Here is a 22,657-nt window from a genome sequence, read left to right on the forward strand (position 1 = left end):
AGTTGGGGGGAGCAGGCATACCTCTGTTGACTTTTTGACTGACATCTTGAATTTTGCATCTGTGTGTGTTTGTGTGCACGCACGCACGCACATGCGCAGGCTCACATTTTTATTTGAAAGGCCCGTCCAACCAGAGCTGCCTATATACCTCGAGCCCCATGTGAACAAACAGAGGTGGGATGTTTATGAGAGTCGGCTGTCTCCCTCTGTGCCTTCTCACTGTCTCGCTAAAGAAAATGGCACACTGTGTAACACCATTTGCTGGCCACAGGCAAACTGCTGCTAATAAAAAAACGTGCAAAACAAACAATGTGAAAGAGACGCGCAGAAATACTGAAAACCTGCTAGCTGCTAACGTCCGTTAAAAGCACAGAAAGAGAGAATCAGCTAAACGGCTGGTGCACATTTGAAGGTGATGACTAAAGAACAACCAGATTCCTTCGAACATGCCTTTCAACTTTCACCTTCTATCACCCCAACTTCACCTCTTTCGTCCCTCTCCCACCCCCACTCCCTTGTTTCCTGGCCCTAAATTCCTCAGCGCAGGCTGGACAAGGTTTAATAGTGGCCCAGGCTCATAAGCGGCCCTATAAAGGTTGTGTCTGGGATGGGAAGGAGGCCCCCCCGGCCAGGGTGACGGCCTCTTTATTGGGATCCAGTCACCTTGAGCAGCTATTCACATCAACAGCTTCATCCTTGGATCCCTCCTAGTAAAAAATAAAGAATTCAGGGGTCAAAAACCGAAAGTCACAGCCTCTCCTGTCACCTTCAATGGAAAGCACAGGACTGAACCAAATGTGCACCCCCCTCACCCAACCCCACCGCAGCAACCCCAACCTGAACCGGCAGCTTGTCATTAACAAGAGTGGTAAGGTTTCAAAAAACAGAGGGGCAGAGGCACAAAGGAATAATCTAATAAAAACAGAGAGGCAGAAATAAACAGAGAAAGAAAAGGAGGAGAAGGAGGTGAGTCCGAGGACACAAACTTCCCAGTGTCTGTGAGGTGATATAAAATCGGACCATTTAACTTTGACCTTGACTGAAGAAGGCCATTACTAAGTACATGAGCGGCAGCTTCCTTCAAAGTTCAAAATGTGATCCAATATGACACAAAATGAATGATGAGTATTGTGCAACAGTTACAACTGTTTTCCAAACAATACATCACAACATGTTTAAGGGATAAAGAAACAGAGCCTTGTTTTTAACTGGAGCATTTAACATTGACCTTTAAAGACTCAGCTGGACTTGACTCTGTGAGCAGAGTGCATATTATCACTGGGGAGACTGGAGCTCATAGTGAGAATAATCTGAAATCTGCTGGGATTACATCTCACTGCTGGCCTTTCATGTTTTGATGACATGTGCACATAAACTTTAGACAATTGTTGTTGTCTTAACATCCCAGGGGAAGGCTTTAAAAACATTGATGAGATTTTTGTCTTTTCTACCAAAAATATCTGGAACACAGTTATTTAAATCTGTGATCTCCTCTCATTAACCAAACTACAGCAAACAACTGTCTGTGTGTGTAAACTGATTGTTACTTTGTGTTGTTTCTCAATATTTGTGTTTTAACAGTTAGTTAAATGTACATCTCCTAAAATGCCACGAAAGAAAAGTGTGACATTTTCTGACTGTTAACATATAAATCATTAATATAAATCTTAAATGAGTTTTTATGTAGCATGAACAAAATCAGGTAGCCTCTCTAACTCAAACAGTGTGATCTTTGTTTTGAGACTCTGTAAATATGGTTTCAAACATTTATCTGATCGGCCAAAGTGTCTTTCCGGCGAAGTGCCTGAACACGTCATTGTTGCTTTGTACTTTGAGACTAATTAGTTATCAGCCATGTCAAGAAAACCTTTACATACATTATTTCCCAAAAGTCAGAAAAAAACCAAAATCAAAAACAGATCTAACAGCACTTACAATAAAAACACTTAGCTACAATTTGCATTCATTTTCTCTTCCATGTGAATAAATGCTTTAAGAAGCCACTGAGCCTCAAGTTCTCCCTCTGGATTTGCAGTCAATTCAATTTAATATTTGAGTAGACATTCATTTTAGACATTGATTACGACCTAAAGATGTGTGAGGAGCATTTTCCATTATTTTCTGATGTGATAGATTTGAATATTTAATGGATGATTAAGAAAGTTATTGAAAATAACTGTAAGCAATAGCACTGCCAGTAGTAATTTAACTATATAGTAAAGTACATCATCCATATCCATATATATCCATCTATATTAAGTTGCTTTAAAGTGCAGATAACCCTGTTTACTTTGTTCCCACTTTCTAAACAATTTATATGTTTTATGCTTTGCACCAAAACCACAGAGACATATTCTTTGACTGTTTCATTGACTCGGCAACAAATCTCTTTTCTGAGTCTGATTTATCTGATCAGGCTGAGAACCAGAGTGAGATTATGTTGTCTGTAATCAACATTCAGGGTGCTCCGATAATACAGGAGTTAAATCAACTTGTGTTGTAATGGAGAAATACTTCAGTTTGGAGGCATCAGGAGGCATCAGGAGCCCAGGTAGGTGCAGGAGGTGGAGGTGAATGAAAGGCACTGTAACCTGAGCCCTATTTTCTGTTTATATAGTAGCACTGAAAATGTGAAAGTGGAAAAAATAGCTCCCATTGAAATGGAGACACTGCATCTGGCGCCAGCAGAGAGGTAGTGACTGACAGCGTCTGAGGGTGCTGAGATTGGGTGAGGAGGGGACATGATGGGGAGAGACAGGGTGAGAGACACAGGGCTGAAGGCAGCGTGAGACAGGAGGGGTTGAGCTGGAGGAGTAGGAGGGACTTTACTTTGCGTAGAGAAAGAAGGAGAGGAGCCAAAAACTGTCAGCGGCTGTCATCACCCTGAACTGAGCTCAGCCTCAGAGCCTGGGTTTGAGCAAAAAAAAACAAAAAAAAAACTCTCAGTTTTCACCTACAAGTCACCCCTCAGCGTGTCACAACATCAATCAGCACACCTCTGTGAGACGCAGAAGAGACTCGATGACTCTGGCAAATCTGTCTAATCAGATAGCTGGAAACATTCAGAGCTTCACATGCATGCCTCAAACTATAAAAAACAGGAAATCACTGCAAGTATTCAAGATGTGCAGTTTTTGGTTATTTTTCCCCCCAAATGTAACTACGTCATCCTTCTATCACATAAGTGTTGGTACAATAGTATCCCTCAACTTTACTACTCTTGTGTTTCGGTGTCTTCCCCACCTCCCGCCTCTCCCATTCACTCAGTGTTTGTTGTCAGATCAACACATCTTTGTTTAGACAACAGTAGCTCCTCTGAAAGCAGACACCTTCTTATCAGCTTTGAAGCTCAGGAATGACTATTCACTCCTAGGTAGTGCTTTGTCCTAAAACCACAGTACCTAATAAAAGCATACAGTATGCTTCATGAAAAAAAAACCTATAGAATCCTATTGATGCAGGTGGTAGATGAGAAATCAACACAGCTAAATAATAGTGTGATAGAGACACATTCGAGTGACAATGACATTTAACCCCAACAAAGACTAAATTCCTTTTGGGTTTTATTTGTTTTCCAACGACTTCTTGCAGCTATTTTACAAAAATCAAATCATGAGTGCAATGCATTATCGGAAAATAGGGAAACTTATTTTAGTCTGCAAACGGACATTTAAAAAAAAAAAAACTAAATCTAGTAATTTACCATTATATTTCTTTCCTTCTGACTAAGAAATTCAATTTCTTTAAAAATACTAGCTATATGTTTTATCCTTGGCCCACAGATACCGCTTCAACTATGTTCTTTTCATTTCTTGATTTTCTGATGGAAGCAAGTCATATACAAATAGACCTTGTTTTTATTTTTACTTTAAAATGTGTAAGAAGCAAAGACAATTCAAACTGATCTGCAGTGATTTAAGAAGATGATCTGTTATTTACTTCTACTAGTGCTTAAGAATGAAAACAGATTGGTGCTGCAGTTTTATAAACTCTCCACCCTGTAATCAGGAGTACAAAAAAGAAGCAGAGATAGTGAGAGATTATTGAACCTGTTTCCTCCTCTACGAGTGGCTGTGTGCTGGACACAGTGTTACATATGGCCTATAGGGCCTGCAGCATGACTCGAGCTGCCAACATCCCACATCTCATTGAACTAGACTTTGGCCTTAGGCGCCAAAGAGCTTCACACTGAGGAGTCAGAGGGATTACACTAAGGACATGTTTCACTACAAAGACTTTTATCAGGACTAAACTGGTCTATAGTCGTTTTTTAAAGAATTGTTTTTCAATTGTTTGACCTTTTATCAGTTTTCTTAGTTTTGTGAATGCATGATTAATACAACAGCGAAAGTGCAGTTAAATCATTTATTTTCAAGATCTCAAGATATTCAAAATGTGAATTTAGAGAGCAAATCTAGTTTTACGTAACCCCTCCTCATCTCACAAAGGGTTCAGCAGCACACTGAGGAATGTGCGTAAACATGTGATGTGAGTGTGTGTGTGTGTTTGTGTGAGTGTGTGTGTGTGTGTGTGGGCTGCTGAGGGCCACGGGTCAGCTTTACTGTGTGTGAGGGGCTTCAGTGTGACAACAGAAACAGTGAGAGAAAAAAGTGTTGCATTAATGTCATTGATTGTTAAAACATGATGAGTTCAAGATCACCAAATGACACAGTTAGTGCAACTTATAATTAAATTCTGATTCTGTGACGATCTCTTATTTAATTAAAATATTTATGCTTCCTCATTAAAATGACTGTACTGTCACTGTATTGTAATGTATCATGTTGTAATTCATGAGCAGATAAACCATGGGGAACAACTACAGGCTCAAATATGCTGAGTGAGTAAATTACCATGGAAGCAGGGAGGAGATGCGGGAGATTTGACTCACAATCCCTTTCATCAGCTGTTTTAAGTTCAATACCAGTGCCCCCCCCCTCTTCTCCTCCCGTCCTCCCCCCTCCCCCCCCCCCAGCTAGGCACTCACTAATAACCCTCTTCCCCTCCTCTGTCCCCTCCTGTCTTCCTGCCCGGGTGGGAGGAGGAGTCCTTCCTGTCATTGGCAGCGCCTTGTAAAGGAAAGGCTGTGAAAACCAGGCTACTGTCCAGGAGATGGCTCAATAAAAACAGCAGCAAACACTTAAAAAGTAGGCACACACACACAAACACACACAGACACACACAAACAAATGAGAGTGCACAAAGGGAGGCACACACATTTGGAGGAGCTCACTAACAAAAACAGACAACCTGAAAACTCAGACACACAGTTGCATGGTTTCAGAAAGTCAAGGTTTAAGTTCAGTTTAGCTGGAAGACAAAACCTCAGGGTGAAGTTTAAGATGAACCTAGAAAACAACTTTCATGTTGTTTCAGTTTTTTCATGGTTGTCTGCAAAGTTTGAGTTCAGGGTTCATTCGTGGGGAACTATGGTTGAATTTGAGTTCTTCCCTCCTAATATCGTCCATTCAAAGTTTCATTTTGATCCTAATTCTTTAATCATGATCCAGTTCTGTATTTGTATCCAGTTTCACTTTCTACTCCTTTAAAATACGGTTAGAAATCTTAAACACATGTTTTTTTTTTATGTGTATAAACTTTTGGCACATTAAAAGACATTTGATGAATCGTTGAGTTGACATATGAGACCTATAATTTATAACTCAGATTAAATCAAAGGTTCAAGCTCAGCCAAAATAAACACGATGTGGTGCAGACGGGGCTGGAAGCTGCGACACAAAAAAAAAAAATCACAGGCAAGTTTGAACACAACTCACTGAACCTCACAAGACGTTCAAGATGTTTCACTTGGGAATACTTCTGTTATTTTAAAAACCTGCAATACAATAGAAGCAACGCAATCCTGAAAGGGTTTTGATTCAAATACGGTTCATCTACCGTCCTGAATAGCTGCAGTATGTCGTATGTACTAAACCCACACTGACGAGTCTGTCGTCCTTAAAGAGAACCCGATTACTGTGAACAACCAGACCATCAGAGGAAGCATTAGATCAGTGTTTGCAACTATTACAGAAACTAAATAATCTGACATGAGATGATTTGTTTCATCATCGACTTTCTGATCAGAGAGAAGGATGGAGGTAAGATTTCACAAAAGACAAGAAAGAAAGACAAGAAAGAAAGGACAGAAAAAAGAAAGAAAGAAAGAAAAAGAAAGAGAAAAAAGAAAAAGAAAGAAAGAAAAAGAGAAAGAAAGAAAACGAAAGAGAAAGAAAGAAAGAAAAAGAAAGAAAGAAGGACAAAAAGAAAGAAAAAGAAAGAAAGAAAGAAAGTAATAAACAAAGCATTGTGATGATAGTTTCCTAACTCGCAGTCTGCTTGTAACCTGACACTTTCTTTTTTCTGAACAGTCCCTCCTCTGTTATTGTCCTGAAAATCTGCTTTGCTCTGTCTGCAACTTCTCCAGTTTATTCTCAGGTTTGTCATCGCAAAAATAAATTCTTTTTCAGACTTAATACTCATTTTCCCTTCAAGGTGCATCTTTTCAAATATTAGCAATACTTTTTAATACATTCTTATTCAAAGTAAGATGACCTGTTGAGGGTCACAAGAGTGTTTCTGTGTGGTTTTTTAAGTATTGAGTTATTTTTTAATGCAAGAAACATTTTACAAGACTAATTAGTATTTGTCAGAGTCAGATTAATATTGTGGGGAAAAAAGCTCATCAAAGAATTAAAATGTATCAATACAATTAAACTGCATAAAATTGCCAATTAAACATAAACAATAAACTGACTGAACTCAGTGTAATATTAACTCATAGCAAACCAATTTAAGCTGTTCTCAAGATTGAATTCACACTCAGCACCTCTTCTGACACACACTGACTGAACTTGAATTTGGACGCTCTCAGAGGTTGTTCAGGCTCCACAGAGTCATTTACATTCTCTCCAGTGTTGAGATATCGACACTGTTAGGGAGCGAAAACCCACAGGCGTCAAGAGAAAGAGAGTGTAGGCCAGAATTTCATGACCCAGTGACACAGATTTTTAAAAGGGATATGATCTGAGCCCCTTTAAAGTCCAAGAAATACAACAAACACACAGCTCTTTGTTAAAGTCAGGCACATTATATTCTGTCTCTAAAGCCACTTCCAGTGACAGCATCTTTACTGCATTATCTGTTGTCCCCTGTGATGATCTGGTGCTGATCTGAGGAGCTTTGAAGAGTCTTTTAAAGGGATGAGGGTGGCAGAGTAAATGGAGATTATTACTGAATGAAGAGGAGAGCATTTCCCTTCAGGCCTGAAACACCATCACACACACACACACAGTTGGGGGGGCGGCTTAATCCCGAATCCAACTTCAGCCCTCTTTCAACCGCCGGTGCCCCATGCCCAGCACCCCATGCCCAGCACCTAATCTCTTAATTGAGCCTTTGTAATTGTAATTCAATCATTAAAGGCTCTCAGTTAGCCAACCCAAGGCATGCAAGCCATGAGTAAAGAATACACGCTCATTGTATCTAAAAGAGAAAACCCTCACACACAATGAAGAGCGGTAAAGGAAAAGACCCAAAGTAGGAAGACTTCAAAAGAAGAGAAAAACAAATGTCACTATTGAGGAGAAGCCACCTTCACACCACACACAAACACACACTGCACAGGGACCAGTGACAGAGAGGACAGACTTGGCAAGACCCCCCCCCCCCCAGTCCTCTTAATGCCTCCTGACGTTGAAACAAAGGAAGGCAGAGAGGTGCTGAACTGCCTCACATAAAAAAAACACAGGAAAAGATGCACCCCCTTCTCACACACACACACACAGAGGAGAGATACTGTGGCCAAAATGTTCTCAGGAATTTATAGCCAGTGTCCAACATAACTTGTTCAACACATCACTGAAAAACAAACTTTGCTGAGGGTCACCTGTGTAGCACTTCATTGATGTAGGTTCAAATGGACTGAATTAAAAAATCAAAAAAAAATCCAAATGTTGACATCATGTGAGACACGTCGGTGAAGTCATGACTGTAACATGATACCAATAATCAGACCGTGTTTTCATTTGTTTTTATATCCGACTACTTCAGTCCATTTCAAAAAGCAGTCACTTTTTATCGCTCGATGATCAATGTCAAAGGCGTTCAGTGAAGGTCAAAGAAATACATTAGAGCACCACAGGCACAACGTTTGATAACTAACCAGAAGACACTGAATGTTTTATATTAAAACAGAAATAAATGAGCAATAACTAAAAATGATATACTCATAAAAGTTGCTATTTGGTTCATCTAAGAATAAATACTTTGAACCTATGGAAATATACTGTAGAGTTTTATAAAATGCTTTTTTCGGTTTTCCTAGTCTTCATAATCTGGATTCGTTCAAACACTGTCCATTAAACCTTCAATGACTTACTGTTACTCATATAGAAAAGAGAAAAAGAAACATCATGATGTCAGAGAAGCTGCAGCAAGATGTTATGTGTTTGAAAAACGAATTAAAGGATTGATAAATGATCAAAACGTTTTTTTGTTGTTGATGGACTTAAAAATGACTCGAAATATTGTTCCAGCTCGACTTCAGAGAAGATGCAGTCCAGAGAAAGCTCAGTCGTGTTCAAAAGATGAAGATTATGTTAAACAAAGAAGTAAGTGTATGATTTTCAGGTCTGAGCAACACCTCTTTGTGTAAAACAGCTCTTTAATGTGTTTGGATTAAACAGTTATTTAAAAAGGGTTGACTCTCTGTGGATCAGTTCCTTCAGTGGACGCAGAAAAATATCTGTACACATGTAGTTTCTTTGCTGACACTAGACCTGCCACCTTCACAGCTAAAAATAGAATCTAAACCAGAGTTTAATTCAAATAAGAGATGATTAATGAACATTTGTGGACATTTGTCTGTCAGGATGGCATCTGGTGTGGCTCCTTAGCGAGTTGGAACAGGCCCTGCTGTGGTGTTTGTCATCCTGCCTGCTCATCCATCATCATTAGCAGCATTGAGGAGCTGACAGCGCCTGATGCCTGGTATCTAAATAATGACTGAAGATGAATGGACCCAAGGTGCTCTGAGGGGACATCCCAAACACTGGAAACATTTTCAAAATTGAAAAAAAGAAGAAGAAAGAAACAAGTGTTCTTAGCATGGGTGACACTCATGAATAGACTTCAGCGTGTCAGTTTCTAAAGAAAACTAGAGTCAATGTTTGACTCTCTAAGCCAAAAGGTCGAGTGTAATCAAAGAGTGTGAAAGTGGGCTCCATGATGATAACAAAAGGTCTGCTTATTATTTCGACAGCAAGACTGGAGATATTTACCACATTTATCTTTGCAGTGTTTGTCTGTGTGAATGTTCCTGAGTGGTAGCTCATTTTATTTAACACTGTATCAAATACAATCTGCAGCTTGTCTGCTCAGGTCTTTAGAGAACTCATATTCAGAATTTTTAGCACGTGGAGCTATGCAACAGGTGAATGTTAATCTGTTTAAGGATTGGATTGACTTAGTGCAGTCATTATTCTGCTGAAAAATAATGCAAAAGTTAAGCTGAGATCCTCCACATTGAACTGAAACATGATGAAAATATAAACGAAGCGATAGATTGCACATATCACTCCACTGAGTGTGAGCGTGTATTCCAAATCACATCCAGGTGATTTCAGGGCCCATTTTGCCCATCTGTCAGAGCTGTTTCTGTTTGGACGTCAGCCGTTGTTGTTTTCTGGACACTTCCCTGGGGTCAGGTCCCCAGAATTGTTTAAAAGAGCTGTCAATCAGGTGAAGTCATTCATAAAGAAAACAAACACCACGATGTATAAATATGCACTCTCCGGCTCACTCACTCACTCTCACAAAGCACGCCGAGCGCATAAACAAACAGAACGCCGGGTGAGAATGGGTACAGAGAATCGAAAGGAATCTGACTCTTCCTGTAGAGAGAGCTCAATGATAACAAAACCAGGACTGTGATAAGAACACACACACACACACACACACACACACACACACACACACACACACACACACACACACACACACACACACACACACACACACACACACACACACACACACACAGCTGCTCTTTTACAGTCTGATGGACAGGATGGAGTACTCACACTGAATGCTGCCGGTCCCGGCCCAGCCGAAGGGGTCCATGGCAGAAAAGTAAGGGGTGGCCTTGCTGAGCATGCAGGACCCTTGTGCGGACACATCAAAGAGGGGCCGCGGGGCCAGACCAAGGGCCTCCATGCAATCAAACATTCTCCTTTCTCAAAAGAAAAAAAAGAAAGAAGCAAACTACTTTTTTTTTCTCCAGCCAAATCCAGAGAGCTGAGCTGTAAAAACTAACAGAACGCTTCCTGAGACTGAAGGTAACCCAACACTCTGCTTGTTCCAGGTGTTCCCTGTCTGTCTGTCCGTCTCGTGTTGTCGCTGTCTCTCCCAGTGACCGCTCGCCTAAAGTCCTCTAGATGGGACAAAATTCTGTCTGTCCAACTCTATTTCTGCTCTACAAACCCACTTTCGACCTCTCTTATCACTTGTCTGCCTTCTTTCTTTGCCTGCTGTAACTGATCTGAACTCCCCTCTCTGCAGCTCTGTGGGCCTCACACTTCACCACACACCATCCAACTATCTGCATGCTCTCTCCCAGCACAGGGGAAAAAGAGGCGGGGTCCAGGAAGAAGACATGGGCGGGATGTAGTTGCCTGAAGGGGTGTTAACCTGCTGTCTGATTGGATGTTTACCAAACTTTTTCTCCCTCCTCCCTCTTTTTGCTTTCTCCTTCAAGTTTTTTAAACTCACCTCGTCATATTTCATAATCTGCAAATGAAAACAAACACTCCTCATATCAACTCTCTCCTCCTGCAAACTTCCTCACACTTTCATCTTTGTGTTTCTGCATGACTTCTCCTTTTGTCTCGCCACAGCAGGGAATATTGCCTCTTCTTCAAACTGTACAAGCCTGCTACTTTTAAAAATCCTGCTTGTTAAAGAGAGTCTGCTTGGAGCCAGAATGAAAGGTTTAGAGAAAAGGGCAGTGGAAGTGAGGATGTCCTCTGCCAGTTTTTGTTTTCCAGGTTTCACTTTAAACTAAACACTCTCCTGTTGTAAAACTATTCTATTTTCTTGAATTAAAAGAGTATTGTGTAGTATTTTTAACTTGATATTTATATTTATATGTATTTGTATTGTTTAATCATAGGTGTCCAAGATCTCAATAAAAGGCAAAACAAATAGGCTACATAAATGAAAAATGTCAAGACTATTAATACTACGGTATATCCATTAATACTATGAAAATAATGCAATACTGACAATTTAAAAACAAGCTAATTTAACAGATGTGATGTGTGAATAGGATTTTTTTTTATATGGGAATAAACTTTAAATAATACTTGAAAATATAACTACTTTTCATCATTGTTTGAGTGGTAATAATTCATATTTTGTTTGCAGAATGACATCCTTGTATCGAGACAGATTTAATCTTACCCGCTGCATCGGCCACTAACTGGATCATATTCACTGAGACTTAAGAAGCGAGCACAGTCTGTATTTTCTAATATTAGTACTATCTTATGAAGTTCTGGCTTACTGTACACGATAAAAGAAAATATAGTGTTATAAAGGAGAAAGCCAGGGGATGGAAATAATGACGTTTTCCAGCTCAAAGTAAGGGCAGAAGTCTGATCTGTTTCAATGCAAAATCTGTGTTTTTTCCTTCTGAATGCTCATCTATCTCCATGTCTATATTCTAAGGAGAAGCATTTATCTTCTCTCCACTATCCATTTGCTCTCAGCCTGTGCACAAACCTCATTAAACTCCTCCAATTCAGTTCAAGTGGATTCAGTTACGTTCTCTCCTGGAGCTTATTGGATACTTCAGTCACAGTGAAGTGTGACTCCGCTGCAGGCGAAAAACACTGGCCCTGAGTGGGGAGAGTTTGTATACGAGACGGCCTCCCCCTCCTCCCCCCTTTTCCTTCCCTCGTTCAAGAGGGATGAACTTTGAAAGAAACCCCCACTGGGGCTCTAACACCTCCCTTCACACACACACACACACACACACACACACACACACACACACACACACACACACACACACACACACACACACACAGACACACTTCCCAAATAGTCCTGCCTGTGGCTTCATATGTTTTATTCTGCTTTTGTGAGTTGAAATTTTATGCATTCTTTGTTTTTTTTAATGTTTTTTTGTTTGTTTTGACTTATCCGAACCCCAGAATCCATTTCTCTCTAATTACTTTAAAGAAAATCAGACCCTGCCTCTCTGCAGTTTTTCTCTTTACTTTTATCATTCATTTTACAAGCACTTTTTTTTAAATCTAGCTTTTATTTAAACTGTATTTTACCATCACAGCCAGAAGCCACACACACTCTCACCCGCAGAACAATGTCAAACAGCAGGGCATAGAGTTGCTCGATATCAGTCTGATGAGCGCTCTCCACACCTTGAGACAATTAACCCCCCCCCCCCCCCCCCCCGCCTCACAGAACCCTGCCCCCTGTCGCAACTTCGAGGGCACAGATTACATAAAAAACGCACGGCCAATGTGAAGACGTGAAAAATATTTTGTTACCATTTTATTTATCTTTTAACAAACAATGACTTCTCGTTTTAAGCTGGCAAATCAGAAGCTTTCTACCTTTCAATTGCACAATTTCTAAAGAGGCATGAGTCACATTATAATTCACAATCAGGTTCCTCATGTATGACACAGCACACACACACACACACACACACACACACACACACACACACACACACACACACACACACACACACACACACACACACAGAACAATGGCCTCTCTCTCTCCGTCTCTGTGTTAGGGCTCCTCCAGCTCAGCCGCAGAGATATTTGCACAAAGTCTCTCTGCTGTCATCAGCAAGCGCAACATGCAACATGCAAGCTCAAATGTAGTCACAAATGTGAAGCAAAGGAGTACGATACTGCTGGTTTGTGATATGTTGAAATGAAGGCTATGTTGTGGCAGTTAAAGTGTGTGCTTTCTGTGTGTGTGTGTGTGTGTGTGTGTGTGTGTGTGTGTGTGTGTGTGTGTGTGTGTAAATGTGCTTGGATGGTTTGGATGACAAACAATTGTGTGTGTGAGTGTTTTACACAGAGTGCACGCACGCGCACACACACACACACGAGTACAAGATGTGACTAGAGCAGAAATTACGAGAGGACATTGTGTTCATTGTGGAAAATTCATTTATTTTCCTCATGATCACTCAAATCCCTTTTTTCACCTTTCACAACAATAACAAAGATTCAAATGGCTGCATAGTTCAGAAATGTCAGAAAAAAAGACAAAATAAATAGTTCCTAAACACTTTGAGAGAAATATTTAATGAATCCTGAGAAAACCCAGAGATTGTATCATGTATTGTATCATGAGTCCAGGAAGAACTGGTTCGAAAAAAAGGAGCTCCTTGGGTATAATTCCCATTTCCCCTGTGTTATTAGAATAAGCAGTGGACTTACTGTATGACTGAATACTCAGGGAGCTAAGGGAGCTTTTGATGTTCATATCATTTAATTTCAAGTCCAGGGATGTTTCGAGTTCCATCTCAGTAGGGAATAAAGTCCCGTCTTCCCCACACACTGATTAGGACCTGGTTTGAATTGATTTGCAAATCCAACTTAAGCCTCAACTGTAATTTGGTATCACATTGTTCACTTTGCTCCAATGAGAGATGAGTCATGATTGTAGCTTCTCTTCAAGCTACAGAATGGGCCAAACTGTGTGTGTTGTTAGTGGTCCTCCTTGAAAATAATCAGAGCCGAAAACACTTGTTGGCCAGATGCCACGACAAACTATCAGATTACAGAAGGCATGTCTACAGAGTTATTAAAATAATTACATCAAATCTAACCAATGGATAAACAAGTTCTGAACATGATAAATAAACTACTGTTTTTTCTATGGCGTTCAAAGCCTGTAGGTTGAAGTAGATGGACGGACAAACTGACCAACTCAGGCAAGTAGAGTTAGGGCGCACTCACACTAGGCCTACCTTTCAGGTAATGTAGCCCATGATGATAGCCAACAACAACAGCATGGTGCTAGAGATGGATAATACCACTCAGAGCATTCACACAAATTTTCCTAGTAGATTACCCGCAAAACGCCCACCAACCAAACGTGCACATTTTTGGAGTGAACACGCAATTTAGTACTCTTTACTTGGGACCTTAGTAAACCAGGCCCTTAGTGGTTATACAAGATTCTTACGGGTACTGGGTATCGGGCGATTCACAAGTTGATTATCAGAAAGGAGCTGTATCGTGTGTGTGCGCTCCCGAAATTTTCTAGAAAATTTTAAGTAGGTTGCCCCTAAATTCATCCTGAGTTGGTTGTTCACACATGTCCTTCACAATGAGAGACTATCCCTGTCGACATGGGGGCAGGGGGGAGGGGGATCCTCCGGAGGCAAGACATAACGTTAAAAGAAAGACAGGGAGGTGGCCTACGAAACAACAGAGTACGACGCTGTCATGAAAGTTGTTTTTCTTCTATATCAATGTTTCTTGTCGTCTCACACTAACACAATATCAACAACAGAGCGGAGAAGAGCATCGTGGCGAACAGGAAACGTGCCAGTCAGGACATAAATGTCATCATCTCCTCCGACTCCTCATTATTTTCTGCCGCGTTCTTAAACCTGCTCACCTGGCTGGTAGGATATATACGGGGTAAAGTCAAATTAAAAATTCAGCTAAATTTGTGTTCACAAATGTAGCTCACTCTAAAGCATGTGCGAAAGCTCTGAAAGGTAACTAGAAGGAGAATATATGTTGGATAATCTCTGCTAACAGGTACTTTCTCCATGTGTTGTTTCTTCAAATACAGAGGAGACGAATCATCAACAGTTTTGAATGTCTCTGCTTACTATCAGGGAATCAGACTCTAGGGAACCTGACCTAGAGTGAACAACACAACCCAGCGCAATCAGTATTTTCTGATAGGACTGTAAGGCAGATTGTACAGCTTAAGTCCTATGAAAGGCTAACTATTAACCACACCCAGTATTTTCCCAAAGCTAAACTTAAATGTTGTCTGTTGTCTCAAGCGAGCTGTGTATCTGATCAGGCGGGTTATGTGCTTAATGTATTTTAGATATTTTACAATACAATACGTCGTCAGCGGGTTTGGGCTTTGCTCACATGCTGTAAACATGAGGGGACTGAATATTAAGTTAATCATATTTAAAAGTAAAGTAGCTATCAGAGATTCATTCAATTTGGACAAAGTTAATGTTTTTTGAACACAATCTTAATCAAACTTTAAATATCTGAACACTATTTCATTCATTATGATAAATGAGTAAGACTAAGTAAGTAAGTGATTTTTTATGTGTGAGAGTCCTTGTTTGCTGTTACCATCTGTGCAATGCACAGCCCTCGTGTGTGTAATCTGACACTAAGAGGCAGAACCACAGACTCCAAGTCAGATTCTGCTTATCACAAAACTTGGAGAACTCACAGGAAAACTTTTTGGTCTGTTTGTAATGTGCACCCCGGTATTCACAGCTCAGAAAAAAAGTTGATTTACTCATAAGGGCCTGTTTGTTTAGCTTGTACATCAGAGCACTTGGTCTGTGTGCCAAAGCAAAGTCAACAAGAGGTGGGCTCACGGCAAACGTACCGTACATGCTGCGTTAAAGCTGCCAACCCAATCACAAGTTGTACCGGCATTCTGGAAATGTACCGTAGTTCTAAATTGGGTGACCAGTACAGTGAAATGTGTAAAAGACTTCATGCTCTGCTGAAATAACCTGAGAGCAAATCAATTATGTAAATTCCTTGAAATACATTTTTTTTTGTTTTTCATTTGGAGTGGTGGGAGGTTGGGGTGGTGGGCCGCCACCCAAAATGAATGGTAGAGTAAGCACTGGACCCTTTGTGGGGTTAGAAATGAGGTAGAAATGTCATAGATAAATGTTTGTCAGTGTTCCTGTTTCGTCACATGTCTGTCCTGACAAACTCACAGCCGCCCCTCATATCTCTCTATCTCTCTCTCTGGACGAGTATATAAGGCCCAGAGGCAGCATGTCAAAAGATGTAATGACATACTGAGCGCTACTAGCCTAGATGTTGGACTGAGTCTCCACAAAAAGCCCTTAGATAAACAGATAAGTGCTGCTCACTGAACACATCACTATAAGTGTGCACACAATGACACACACACACACACACACACACACACACACACACACCGTGACTGACAGGAGTGCTCAGCAGAATATCTCTCCCCCTGCCTCAAGGGAGACTTACAGGATAATAGATTCATCAAACGTGTTTCTGTGTGAAGAGTGGGATTACAACTGCACAGTTACCAGAAAATCAATAATAAATATGGATAAATATGGATCAAAAGGATGGGACTACTACCACATAAATACATGTAGTAGTAAAAAGTAGGAAACTTTGATTAACTTATGGATAAAAATACAAATAGTTTTATACTGCTGCATTGATTTTTTTCAACTCTTCAAATCAATTTTCTTAATTCATAATGTTGCCGGTGTGTGTTTAAAACATTGCAATGACTCTCCCTGTGGTCTTGCTGACTGTATCTGTCACTGTGAAGTGCAACAGTGCCCCCTGTGACTCAAAAAGTCTCTGTACAACACAGTTCAAGTGAGACGCTCATTCATTTTCCCTTACTCCCCATCTTTTTTTCTTTTTTAAGAAAACTGATTCTGGCTGTTCAGAAGAGTCTGTGGAAAGCAACAAATTAGTCATGAGGAAATGTAATGTTTGCTGTTTTTCCATGCTGCCCTTTATGCCATCCTTCTGGTTAACCACATGGAAAAAAAAAAAAAAGCCCTCTTCTTTTCTCCGCTCCTCCCATGTTTTCTACTCCCCTTCTTCTCCTCTCCCCTTCTCAATGCATGATTTAAAGCCTGATTAAAATCTTAAAATTTTCCTTGAAGGCTATTTCAAAATTGTGGAGAGCCCACGCTGTTTTACACAAAACAGGACAGGGAACTGATATTTGGTCCTCTATCGTGTCATGTGAAAGGGTGTCTGATTAAGATTTCTCGCCTCCTGATTGAACCTTGGACCGTCTGAAACTCATATTATATTTTCTATCTTTGATTTTTATTTTTTTTCTTAAGTCTCAATCATGCTTTATTTGGCTCTGAAGGTTATATAATCATCCATGTGCCCATTATAAGTATATATGGTGACAATATAAATACATACTGTGTGAAAGCCTGCCTGGATTTAACGAGCCCTGCTCAGAGTTAACGGGCTCGGGCGTCTTAAAGACCAAGAGCAACTATTCAATGCAGCAGAGCACAAGAGAAGCAAAGCAGCACCAGGAGCGGCCTGGACATTATTCTTCTTCTAAGTTTGTGCATTAATGAAGAGAAGAGAACGTTTATTTTTCACATTTACGTACGTATTTAAGTTGATACGTTTCATTTGAATTCCAGCTAAATTCCATTGAGTTCTTGTTTGAAACATTTGTAAAGATTCCTTGCTGTTACAAAAGGGGCATCATTATATTTGTTAGGATGTGCATACATATTCTTTCTTTCTTTTCTTCCTTTAGAAACACACACACGTACATAGACAGAGACTCACATCTACACAAAACCACGAATACCCACACGAAACGAAGTCATGGAAAAGCCAAGCTCCCTTGTTCAAAGCTGCCTATGTTTGTCTGCCTGTCTTCACAGAATAAAACCCCTTGAGCTTTGAATCCCATCTCCTGTCCGGATTCTCTGACCAGAATCCTTCCAGATCTGCCAACCCAAACTAAAATAATTGCCCAAAGGTTTAAACACTATTTCACACGCATCAAATGGACAATCTGTTCTAAGTTATAAAGTGGTTTATATTACTCACACAACGCAGCCATTTCTTTAGGAAGGTCCGCCCCAAACCTGCCAAAGAGGTGGCTACTGGCCAGCAGGTCGAAGGGGGAGTGGCTCCGCATGGAGTTGAAGGTGAAGGGGTACATGGCACGAGGGAAGCCAGTGATGTGACGCAGTTGGTGCTCCCTGTTGGTTGCCATCTTTAGAAGTGCTGCTGGTGATTCAGGTGACTTTTGTCTGACTGTCTGGTTGTCCCCTCTCCCTTCTTTGTCTTCTCAAGAGCTTATATAGAGTTTGACATAGGATGGTGCCATCCAGCCCCTCCCCAGCTGCTGGCTCCACAAACGTCAGGCTGCAAGGAGGTGAGAGGGATGATGAGGAGGGAGGAAGAGTGGTACCAAGGCACCTGGACCAGGTCCAGGCTCTCTGTAAAAGAAAGAGAGAGAGAAGAAAGAGGGGTGAGTTGTTTTTTTTCCCAGAGAATAAAGTTGCCTAAAATCAAAGAAGAATGTGAGTCAGATTTTTTTTTAACCAAAACTAAACCTGAATTCACTCAAAAGCATACATATAAAAGAAAGGAAGATGAAAAACCAAGAGATAGAGTGGTGAAAAACAGTTGACAAAGCTGGGAAGCAGATTTTGTACAACACTTTTTTGTCTGTCTTCAAAGTAATGCCTAGATTTCAGTTAGTGCCATATGATTTTAATCACCACTGTAGTATAAGGAGCTCTCTGTTTCTTCTGCCAGCTTGCCAGAAAACGGCCAACCACAACATGGGTACAATAAACCCTTTACAGCTTAAGAAACACATAGCCCACTTATTCTCTCTGAACCTACACGGTAAACCAGACGGTCCTGAGTGGAAGCGAAAAAAAATGCACGCTGCACACACAGCTGAGGGTTTGTTAGGATCACAGTGCTTTACCTTGTGGATCTGTCACCCTGCCCGTGCGTTAAATGAGGGCAGTCATCGTCTCTCTGATATCTGTATGACAAACTCATCCTCTTCAGTGATTTCATGAGTGGAGAGGGCTTAACTCTACGTGGTAGAGCTGTGGTAAATAGAGCTCTGCCAAAGAATGTCTTGTTGTTTTGGGCCTGCTTCAGCACAGGGATCAAACACCCAGGGTGGGTGAGAGGTAGAGTGAGAGAATTATGGATTTAGAAAATCCTGGAATACACAGACTCAGCTAAAAAACAAAGTGAATCATAAAAATTACCCAGACTTTCTGGAGTACAAATACAGTAACATTGTATGTGAAAATCTTCAGACACACTCAAAAGCCTACAGCTTTTGGGGCGCTGGTGGCTCAGTGGTTTGTGCACGCGCCCCATGTATGGAGGCCACGGTCCTCTAAGCAGGCGGCCCAGGTTCAAATCCAGCCTGTGGCGCCTTCCCCGCATATCATTCCCAACTCTCTCTCCCTGATTTCCAGCTCTATCCACTGTCTCCACTAAAAGGCACAAAAAGCCTAAAAATAAATCTTAAAAAAAAAGAAGCCTGCAGCTTTCAGCCCCACACATCATGTAAAATAAAATGTTCCACATCACTGAAGGAAAAAACTGGCTAGAAAAAAAGAGACATGGACACTTAACATTGTTTTATCTATCTATTTTTTGATAGATCTATTTTTTACCCTTGTGTGAATAAAAAAAACGCCATTTGTTTCTGGATACAAAGGTAGACTATGATAAAACATGTGTGAGATAATAAGTATTAAAATATACCATAAGGTTTATTAGGGGATAAGAATGTGGACCAAAAATCATACTGTAAGTCCATATTTTTTAGTTGAATGGCAATACTCAATATATATCTCAATAAAAAAAAATTCTGTATGAAATAACAATTACAACTTCAGTTAGAAGTCAACTCTAAATGTGCCAAAGCTGCACAGAGTCAACATGGCCATGAAAAAATGAAATACCTCTTTGTGAAATGAAAAATAACATTGAATAAAAATGCTACTTAAATAAGAAATAAAAAGATCATTTCCTGCATAACAAGACACACACAGCTGTGTATCTCGGAGCAAAGTGACGCTGGACAGACAACAAGAAGAGAAATAAGCTTGCTGGTGTCTCTACTGAAGAGACACGTAACATTATTTCAATGCAACATAAACTAGCGATATAAATAACATTTTCTTACTATATCTCTTTTAAAACTCAATATATTGCCCAGCCCTAAGAGGGACCCCTAACATGATCCCAGCACTGAAAGAAAACCTACCTGCATGAAAACTAAACTGATCAGATTCTGTTGAGACATTAAAAAAAAAGTTTAAACTTGGGGACTGAAGTTGACTGTTGAATTGTTTTTCAATATATTGAGTTGTGTTTCCACATTATTTTGTACCATGATTGATTTAAATTGAATGGGCAAACCATTAAATTTATCAACATGCCCGTTTAGTTCCGCTATGGTTGGACGTCAAATCTCCTCCATCATTTTGAGTAAAAGCAGTTATTTCCTCCCACACACACATGCCCATACAGTGCAAACTACACATTCAGACACAAAGCCACACAGTCAGTGCAGCGAGTGTTGTTTTTAAAGTCATATTTCCCATATTGACATATTTTCTGTAGCTGCCTGGCTCTGCTGCGTTTTTTTCTTCACTGCGAGGGCCAGTTGGGGAGAGTCCCTGCAACTATTTTCACAAAGAACTTTTGTGTTTGACGATCAAAGACTGTCAAACACATGTTGGACAAAGTGTGCTGTGATTATAAAAGCGATTACATACGTGGTGTGGAATGGTCACATTTTACAAAACATATGCATACACGAAGCCCCGCTAAATGCAGAACACAGACACACACAAGCACAGACATGTAGTGCTGCAGAAGTGAACACACGCAGATGTTCTGTGACTTTAATCATGTTCATGGGCAAGCAATCAGTGGAAAACACACTGCGTTCACACATGCTGAAGCCCCATTGAAAGCTGCAATTGACCTTGAAGAATGACGGAGTAAATAGGTTGAAGGATCCTTCCACAGATGCAGAGCCTTTGAGTTGTCTAAGTTGACTCTTTAACCAATCAAATGCAAAGAACAAAATGAGGAGTAAGAAAGCCAGATGTATAAAAGGATCGGGATGAAGAAAAAAACGAGTGTTGAAAGCTGAAAAAAAAAAAAAGATGGAAAAAGATGGAGGGTAACAGACGAAAAGAAAGGGAGGGGGAGTTCACAAGAAGGAGTTTCAAGCATCTGGCAAGCCATGTGTAAGAAGTGCACTGAGTCCTATTAATTAGAGCCATACTGGAAAACTGGATTAATAAAAGAAAGAACGGACTGTCGTAAAGCAGCATGGGAGGAGGGCAGAAAAATAGCAGAATGGTTGCAGACAACACAAAAAAACAAAAAAGGGAAACGGTTTCATTTCTACTAATAAACTATGAAATAATGTGCACACAGGCCGAGGAATGGTTTCTTTCTCTTTAATGAGAAACACCCCCACTGCCTTCACCCGCCTTCTCACTCTCCCTCCAGGGGGAATACACCTTGGTTAGGGCAACAAAAGCAGTGCTGTGTCTCTGGGCCTCCAGGCCTGCAGGCCTCAATGCTGCTTTTATGAGACCTGGCTGGGCAGGTCAGACTGGGTCACCAGGTTCTGGTCCTGCTGACACACAAACACACCGACACACATGCATACACACCGACACACAACACAAAACTGACGCTCACTTTTCCCAGACTTGGAATTAAAAACAGCTTCAGTGCATAAGCGACGGGGGCTTTCCATGTGTCTGTCTGTTCCAAAAAGCCGCTGTATACTGTCAACTAAGCTATTTTTCAATTAACTTCCATCGAATGACACTCCTGGGAGGTACGTCATTGTGTTCAGTGCATTGTTGCAACAGTTGTAAACATGGTTCAGCTGTAAACAGATGAAATGACAAAAACAATTTTTTCAGAAACATGTTTTAAGGCCTTATTAAGAGCATCATCTGGTTCTGGTTATTCTGGGTGTAAATGCAACTGAACTTTATGGTTTTTCCAGCCCCTATCAACTTGAGGTTGAAGTTTCAAACCTTCACAGATACACACAATGTCATTACTGAGAGCAAGTCGACACAAAGCTGGCTAATTTGAAAAAATATAATTTTCATAAACCAAACCAAACAACCAAACTGGGTCCAACAGGCATTAGTGTTGCCCAGCCCATCAACATGCAAGCCTCATTAAATCATTTATCTTTGCGTACTTTGGCACGTTTGACAAATCCAAACAAACGGCATACTTGCAAACCCTGCATGAGCTTGCAACAGCCCTGTAGGACTTGCAATTTGTGGGCAACAATCACTTGTGAAAGGTGTCACTGCAATCATTTGTACTGTACATGGAAGCAGTCCTTGGAAAATGGCCCCAGGTTGTTTTCATAAAGATCTCTGTGTGTATTGAAATACATGACCAAAATTAAATTCGTTGAATCTCTTTCATTTCTTTTTATTTTGGTTTGAAAATAAGAAACAGTGACAGACAACATCGGCTCTAAAGTGGGAAAAACGCAGCTCGTTACTCTGCTGAGTCTTGGCTGGTTAAAAACACATCTTGACCCCTCCCGTGTTAATAGAACCGGCCTCTTGATAGTTATCATTAACAAATATAGTTTTGTTTCTATCACAAGACAACTGAACCTGTTAATAGAGAAGGATATCTTTTTGTCTACAGAAACCTCTGGCAAAATGGGAATGTGACTGAAACAGGGGTTAAAGTATAGGATCAACATTGGCAGGTTATTGGATTCATGGGGGCACCTAAATCTTGTTTTGTTAGCTGATGTTCTCACTGACGTGGACAAACTGTTAGCTAATTTA

At 40.5% G+C, this 22,657-nt stretch overlaps 1 protein-coding gene across 2 annotated transcripts in view; it reads right to left on the bottom strand.

Moving 5' to 3' along the window:
- LOC109992476 (retinoic acid receptor gamma-A-like) overlaps nucleotides 1-22,657 on the bottom strand; it is a 36,076-nt gene that overhangs the window by 6,096 nt on the left and 7,323 nt on the right. The window contains exon 2 of one of the 2 annotated variants that reach the window (XM_020645101.3): nucleotides 17,865-18,259. In XM_020645101.3, coding sequence (XP_020500757.1) covers nucleotides 17,865-18,033 — 169 coding nt within the window. In that variant the 5' untranslated portion in view covers nucleotides 18,034-18,259. Of the gene's footprint in view, nucleotides 1-10,082; nucleotides 12,445-17,864; nucleotides 18,260-22,657 lie in introns of those variants that run through there. The other variant, XM_065954918.1, reaches the window with a different exon arrangement.

The sequence above is a fragment of the Labrus bergylta genome, chromosome 5 (assembly GCF_963930695.1).
Source record: "Labrus bergylta chromosome 5, fLabBer1.1, whole genome shotgun sequence".
In the NCBI taxonomy this organism is placed as follows: Eukaryota; Metazoa; Chordata; class Actinopteri; order Labriformes; family Labridae; genus Labrus; species Labrus bergylta.